General features: G+C 37.8%; 1 protein-coding gene across 1 annotated transcript in view; it reads right to left on the reverse strand.

The window, feature by feature from the left end:
- Positions 1–8,472, reverse strand: part of CC2D2B (coiled-coil and C2 domain containing 2B) — a 51,068-nt gene that overhangs the window by 25,392 nt on the left and 17,204 nt on the right. Inside the window, 2 exon segments of the mRNA XM_017894524.1 lie at positions 2,795–2,893; positions 8,159–8,208. Of these exon segments, the coding sequence (XP_017750013.1) occupies positions 2,795–2,893; positions 8,159–8,208 (149 nt within the window).

Consider the following 8,472-nt stretch of genomic DNA (forward strand, 5'->3'; position numbering starts at 1 on the left):
GCTCACTGCAAGCTCCGCCTCCTGGGTTTACGCCATTCTCCTGCCTCAGCCTCCCGAGTAGCGGGGACTACAGGCGCCCACCACCTCGCCTGGCTAGCTTTTTGTATTCTTTAGTAGAGACGGGGTTTCACCTTGTTAGCCAGGATGGTCTCGATCTCCTGACCTCGTGATCCGCCCGTCTCGGCCTCCCAAAGTGCTGGGATTACAGGCTTGAGCACCGCGCCCGGCCTATTACTGGTTTTAAAATAGTTTATACTTCTTTGATGGTATATATAAAAGAAATTCAATGTAAAAAACCTACCTTATCTAGTGTTGGATTACAGGTGACATACGATATTTGAGGTTCAATGGTAGCAAAAATATTTAAGAATGTACATTCTTTTAAATTCTGCTCATTGGAATCTTCTTTAGGAAATGCATAAGTATTACTCCAAGTATACCCAAGCAAAACTGGTGGAATAGTTACTTGAAATGTTCCACTAATCTGAAAGAGTATATCAGCATAATGGATTATGTATGATGAAAATGAGCATCAGTCAAATATTAAGGCCCAGCGGAGTCCACTCCATCACAGAAAGCTGGCTTGCTTGTGTGAATGGGCTTCCACTCATTTGTACTTGCCCAGGAATGAGCAAGTTCTCTGTGGTGATGTGTTCATAGGTACCCTTGACACCTGGGGTCCCTGCCTAATATGTACTATGTAGAGAGGGTAGGAGTAAGAAAGGAATGAAACAAGCAAGTTACGATACCAGTGATAAAGCTCTTAGAAAATCTAATGCAGGCTCAGAGAAGAAGCTAAAAGATCATGTTACATTTTGTATTGGGTCTAGAAAGAGAAAATATATAACAGCAAGAAAGACAACCCTCAGGTCCACAGTAGGAGGAATTGTGTGTGTGTGTGCGCGCGTGCATGAGCGTGTGTGTAAGAGGTAAATAATAATAATAATAATAATAATAATAAATACTAGCTGGGAGTGGTGGTGCACACCTGTGGTCCCAGGTACTTAGAAGGTTGAGGTGGGAGGATCACTTGGGCTTTGGAGGTTGAGGCTGCAATAAGCCATGATTGTCCCACTGCATTCCAGCCTGGGCAACACAGTGAGATGCTGTCTCAAAAGAAACATGATAGCTAATAGTTACCGAGTGCTTACTAATGTGCAAGACCCCAAGTGCTTGATATAGATCACATCATTCAATGGAGTAGATACTGCCCTTATCTCCATTTCACAAATAAGGAAACTGAGGGTCAGAAAATTGAAGTATTTGTGCGAGATCACAAAACTAATGAGTAGTGAAGCCAGGACTACAACCCAGATGTGTTCACCTTTGAGGCCCACACTCTTACCTACCACTGTATCCTGCAGTCTGGCCTAAGACTGAGCAATGTCCACAGGGACTTACAAACATAGGAAGCCCTGTAGCTGTACCTCCAACAATGTCTATTCCTATTGCCAGTCTTTGAAACACGTGCCGTCATGACTTCATGTGATTGCACGCTGTGCAGGCACCTCTACTCTCCTATCTGATATTTGTTCTTTCCCACTTCCTTACCAATAGCTTTAGTTGGCAACATGACAGCCAGGTAGTAGGAACAGAAAGTTCATTAACACTTTAATTGGTATACAATGGCAGCTATTTATTACTATTATGACACTGTACAGTGGTGACTTCCTGCAATTAATAAACAAGGCTCACAATTCTTGACAAGCAAAGGAGCTGGGATTTATATATATATATTTAAATGATTGTCTCTGAAATAAATCTGAGAGCACTGTTATCTCCTTGGAAATTGGGTGTCAGGACACATAGGCAGGAAGAAACCCGTGATGGAAAAGCAGGGTAGTAAAAGGCAATCTAAATTAAGCCCTTATTTGCTTGACCAATTTGTCAAGCCCTTGTTTGCTTGACAAATTCATCTTTAAGGACTTAATTCAGAAGTCATCGCCTATATTAAGTCTTCTTTGATCTTTCTTTCTCCTCCTTAGTCTCTTCTTATCTACCAAACTCTGAACCACTCCCCTGGCATTTCCACCTGCAACCCAGGAAGAGTAAAGTACTCCATACTGTATGTTCCCACATACCTATCTCATACCTCTATTAAAGCACTACAATATTATCACATTGTACTGAAATGTTCGTTTTATTCCATAGACTGAACTCATTGAGGTAGAAAATTCATTTCTGAATTTTCACATTTCCAGTGTCTGCCATGGCATCAGAGATGTCAAGTGCCTTGCCTACCATCACTTAGTGAAGAAGTTACAGTGAAGTCTGGGCTGGGGCTTTTCTACTTTGCTAGTCATGTGGGCATTTTCCTGCTACATAATAACCCAAAAACAGAGCCCTCTGAGGGTCTCACAGAGACTAGGTGCAAATTATAGGTCTTACCATGGTCAATAGACAGTGTTGACAAGCTGAAACTCCTGGTACCCATGATTACAAAGCAACACCACTAATCAGAATGTTTCATGAATCTCATCTTATAGAACTCTTTTATGCAAATATAAATGTTGTTTGAAGACCTAAGACTAGTTTTCCTATTCTGTTAGTGAGCACTCTAAAGATACTGTCCTATTCTTTGTTAGTGAACACTCTGAAGAACTGTCTAGAGACAGTTCAAATGTTCAAACACTTCAAAAGCCCAGAACATTCTAATATAGGATCATCTTAACTGACCTACCAGCCTGCCAATCACAGAGTCTGATTCAAAGACAACAGAAAGCGTTTCTGTTAGTGTTTCTATTAGCCAGAGGTCAAAACTTAGAATAATGAGCAAAGAAGCATTTTCGCTTACTTCAGATTGTTGCAGAAGAGCAGAAAAAGGGAAGACAATGGATCCAAGCCAATTCTTTCTTATATATGAGTGAGCACTACAGCTCTTGAGACAGTGATCCTATGAAAATAAATAATTTTTTTATTACTTAATTCATATGATGAATAGTTTTACAAACTCACAGGTAAATACAAAAAGTCATTCTGTTTCTTTTAAAAAAAGGAAAGGTAAATAGAAAAGATACGTTTTTCTTGCTTTTTAATTTCTTTGAAAGATAACTATTTAAAGCAAAAAATAATAGTCTGGGAGAAAATGATCTGTTGTGGAGTTTATGACTTGTATAAAGTGGAATGTATGACAACACTAGCACAATGCAAGGAGGGAGAAATGGAGGCATTATATTATAGTATCCTGCTCTTACACTGTATGTGAAGTGTCACTATATTATGTACAGATAGTCTGTGGTAAATTAAAGATAATATTGTAAACCTGAGAGCAACAGTTAAGAAAACAAACAATTATAGCTAATAAGCCAATAGTGGAGATAAAATGAAACATAAAACTATGCCATCAATTCAAAAGAAGGCAGGAAAAAAGAATAAAGAATAGTTGGGATAAGCAGAAGATAAATAGGAAGATGGTACACAGCCAGGTTAATAATTATACAAAATGTAAATGGTTGTACGTTCAAAGGAAGAGATTGTCAGAGTGGATAAAAAAGCAAGACTCAACTTTATGCTGTCTAGAGTAAACCCATTTTAAATATAAAGACATAGCTTAAAAGAAAATAAAAAGATATATTATACAAGCACTAATTAAAAGAAAGCTGAGTCACTATATTTATAACAGACAAAACATTTAAAAACAAGAAATATAATCAGGAATAAAGAGAGATATTTTATACTGATACAGGAATCAATTCATCAAAAATAAATATATATGTAATATGTAATATATATCTAACACATATGAACCTAGAAACAGAGTTGCAACATACAGAGCTAAAAAACATGACATCAAAAGCAAGTTGATAAATTTGACTTCACCAAAATTAAAAACCTTGCTCTTCAAAAGACACTGTTAAGAAAATAAAAAGATAAGCTACATATTGGGAGAAAATATTTGCAAATCATGTATCTGACAAAGGACTTGAATACAAAGAACCCCCAAAATTCAGTAAGAAAATAACCCAGTTTTAAAAATAGACAAAAGACTTGAACAGACACCTCACCAAAGAAGATACATAAATGGCAAATAAATATTTACATGGAAGGGTGCCCAACACCATTAGTCATTAGGAAATGCAAATTAAAGCTACAATGAGAAACCACCATACAACTATTAGGGTGGCTAAAGTTTAAAAGTTTGACGAAGTGTTTGTAAGAAAGTGAAAGAACTGGAAGTCTCCTACATTATTGGTGGGCATAAAAAGTGGTACACTTTGGGAAACAGTTTGGCAGTTTCTTAAATATTCATTTACCATAATATCTAGCTATTTTTATTTGCTAAGAGAAATGAAAGCATTTGTCTATAAAAAGACTTTACACAAATGTTCATAGCAGCTTTATTTATAATAGTCAAAAAATGAAAACTAAATGTCCATCAACAGGTGAATATATAAACAAGCAATGAAATGCATGTTTATCAATGGAATACTGCTATATAATAAAAAGAAATGAACTGTTTGATACAACTACAACATGAATGAATCTGAAAATAATTTTCTGAGTAAAAGAAGCAAAACAAAACAAAACAAAACACATACCATAGGATTCCATTTTCTATAAAATTCTAGAAAACAGAAACAATAGTGACAGAACACAAATCACTGGTTGCTGGCAGGAGGTAGACATGTCAACAGAGCAGGCGGATACTTTTGAGGGTAATGGGTATGTTTATTATCTTAATTGTGATGACGGTTTCATTGGTATATACATATATCAAAACTTGTCAAATTATATACTTTAAATATGTGCAGATTATTGTATGCTAATCATTCCTTAATAACACTATTTTCAAAATTAGGGAAGCTATTTGTAGTAGGGAGAAGCAGGGATTAGGCATAAAAGGGATTGGCATTCGCTCCCACCACCACCCCTCCCATTGGCAGCATCCTATGATCTACTCCACTTTTGGCCACTTATATTTTTCATTTCATCAACCAAAGGCCAGAGAATCTAGGGAAAATGAAAGAAAATAGCTGAAGTTTGAAAAAAGCTGCCAAAACCCTGATTCCTCCCTTTAGTTCATAACCACTGCTTTGGACATTAGGAGCCCTTCCAACTTTTTGTACTTAAGAAGTTACCCCATCCACTTACCAGGGAATATGAGAAGGGTCTTTTAAATCCAGAGGCTAACCAGCAACAATAGAGCTGAGCAAGATGGACTGTGCTGCTCTAGTCTAAAAAGTAATAGGCACACTTAGGTAGCTTTGTAGCAATCAAGTCCTTGGAATTCTGACGGATGTGCTCTCAACTGCATTAATCTTTCTATCCTAAGTCGCAGGGATGCTGGAGGCTTCTTAGGTCTACCTTGCCTCAGGCTATAGATTATAGCTCTATCAAAGTTCACCTTAGAATTAGTTCCCTACATAGATGGAGCTGGAGGCCATTATCCTTAGCAAACTAACACAGGAACAGAAAACCAAATACCACGTGCTCTCACTTATAAGTGGGAGCTAAATGATGAGAACACATGGACACATAGAAAGACATAACACACACTGGGTCCTATTGGAGTGTGGAGGGTGGGAGGTGGGAGAGGATCAGGAAAAACAGCTAATGGACACTAGGCTTAATACCTGGGTGATGAAATAATCTGTACAACAAACCCCCATGACACAAGTTTACCTGTATAACAAACTTGCATGTGTGCCCCGGAACTTCAAAGTCAAATAAAAATAAAAAGTATGTAAAATTGGCTCCTTATGCATCCTCTCTGAGAAGCAATGAAAGAATTTTAAGATCAACAATATGAATTATATATGAAGCAACGTTTAAGGAATCTATTAGTATGGGAACTGTATATATCAAGTGATAAAAACAAGACTTAATATCCGGAGCTATAATGTGTATGTGGTAAGTTTGCATATCCTGGTGTAAGCTGAAGCAGGGCCAGGCACTCTGATGGTTAAATGGTGGAAGAGGTGCTGTTATGATTGGACCATCTCTTTAAATAACTCATATAAATAAAACTCAGATATCTGTATACTTAGTCTCTCAACCCCTTGTAAATCAAAGTAACCCCTTCATCTTTGTCGTAGAAGATAATTTCTTTGTGAGCAACATAGCTTGCCCAATAGGGTCCCTTATCTTGTCATCAGGATGAACACCTTTGTATGTTAATTAACAGTCATAGAGTTGGGACAGTGGCTTGATTAAATGAACCATAGACTAAAGGCTCAAATGTACAGTGTGATTTCCACAAGGTAATAAAACTGAAATTTAAAATCAAAAGTTTATACAAGTCTTTCAAACATTTGAAAATGCAAATATACAATATTAGAAGACTGTTAGGCCAAGCAAGAAAATGTAATATATATATATATATTAATTATATGTATATAATATATATTACATATATAAGATAAACAAGTCACTAAATATAAAATACATAGTCTAAGATGTTTACAGAGATAAATTTATAGTTCCAAATGTTTCCATTATTTGTGAGAAGGCAAGAGATCAAACAAACTAGGCATTCAATACATTTGGCAAAAGTAAATACAAAAATTATAGTCCTAGGGGAATAGGGAGAAAAAATGAAAATACAAGTGGAAATAAATGAATTAGAAAACCAAACATGCGAAAAGTAAAAACAATTTCAGTAGTTGGTTCTTTAAAGAATAGGCAAACATCTTCCAAATTAAATAATTTTTTTAAAAATTGAAAGACAAGGTTGGATAAAGTTAGAAGTCACAGGAGAGTAGATAATGGCAAGTCAAAATTTATAAGACTATGCTGAAAATTTACATGCTAATAAATTTTAAAATCTTGAAAATAACTATTTTTTAAAAGTATTTAAACCAATATCTGAGTTTTGGGTTAGTTTAAGGTCTTTCCGTGGCTACTGGGATTTCTGTTAGACTTTCAGTTAACCTAGGTTTTAAATCTGGAGTATGCATGGGGCTTGCTCTGCCAGTTCCAAAGGCAGTTCAGTCCATCTCTTTCATGCCGAGCATTAAAAATAGGCTACGTGGCCGGGCGCGGTGGCTCAAACCTGTAATCCCAGCACTTTGGGAGGCCAAGACAGGTGGATCACGAGGTCAGGAGATCGAGACCATCCTGGCTAACACGGTGAAACCCCGTCTCTACTAAAAGATACAAAAAAATAGCCAGGCGACGTGGCGGGCGCCTGTAGTCCCAGCTACTCGGGAGGCTGAGGCAGGAGAATGGCGTGAACCCAGGAGGCGGAGCTTGCAGTGAGCTGAGATCCGGCCACAGTACTCCAGCCCAGGTGACAGAGCGAGACTCCGCCTCAAAAAAAAAAAAAAAAAAAAAAGGCTACGTGTCTATAAGAGTTCCAAGTCTTCAGCTTTCTGCTAATACATAACTAAAGAAAGGGAGATCTGTGGGAAGTAAGAAAACAGTTGATAGCAGGAAGAAAATATACAGGAGGGGCACAGAGAAAAAAAGAGGAAAAATGAAACATTTCTAGACAAAATAATGTTCAGTGATAACTTAAAACCTTCTTTCAACTGCATAGCTATCTCGGGGCTCAGCCTAGCTCTAATCTTTTACAAGACAATGGAATGTTTTGGCCCATAGCTACCCTAAAACCCCATCCATGAGAGGAGGGCAAGAATGCAAGGCCCTTTCCTTTTTTAAAGAGCATGCCAATATTGTCACAAACAAGTCTGACACCTAAAGCATGTGGATCTCATTCCAATAACAACAATCTCACTCTAATAACAATGCAAAGCAGTTTCAAGGGTTCAGTTGTTAATCAACTGCTACTCAATTCTGACCAAATTAGTCTTTGAGATAACTCACTTTTGAGAGAGAAAATTTGTTAGACATTCTTTTGGGTTTTCTAAGCTTTACCCATTATCAATGTCATCAGAACATTACTCAGTTTAACTCCTTGGAGAAAAGCTATCGCCAAATTATTGCTCAATATTTTACCCTCAGCATTTATCATGGTTGATTTAAAGTTTCTTTAATAAGAATATGTGTTGTATCTCCTGGAAAACTGGGTTGGAAAACATAATCATTAAGATTTGCAGTGGTTTTTACAGAAGGCTCGTTCCTGTACCTTACTCTCCAAGGTCTTGTTCAACTTCTCTGACATGGATCCCCAGTTCCTCTAGGTAGAATTAATTGCTCCTTCAGTAGCATTGCCATAGAATTTGGAAAACATTTCTATTAAAGCATTTAATCTACATACCTTAAAAGAGTAGATTCGGGGGGCGGAGCAAGATGGCCAAATAGGAACAGCTCCAGTCTCCAACTCCCAGCGCGAGCGACACAGAAGACCGGTGATTTCTGCATTTTCAACTGAGGTACTGGGGTCATCTCACTAGGGAGTGCCAGACAATCGGTGCTGGTCAGCTGCTGCAGCCTGACCAGCGAGAGCTGAAGCAGGGCGAGGCATCGCCTCACCTGGAAGCGCAAGGGGGAAGGGAATCCGTTTTCCTAGCCAGGGGAACTGAGACACACAACACCTGGAAAATCGGGTCACTCCCACCCCAATACTGCGCT

Source organism: Rhinopithecus bieti, unplaced genomic scaffold (assembly GCF_001698545.2).
Source record: "Rhinopithecus bieti isolate Rb0 unplaced genomic scaffold, ASM169854v2 scaffold_25291, whole genome shotgun sequence".
NCBI lineage: Eukaryota > Metazoa > Chordata > Mammalia > Primates > Cercopithecidae > Rhinopithecus > Rhinopithecus bieti.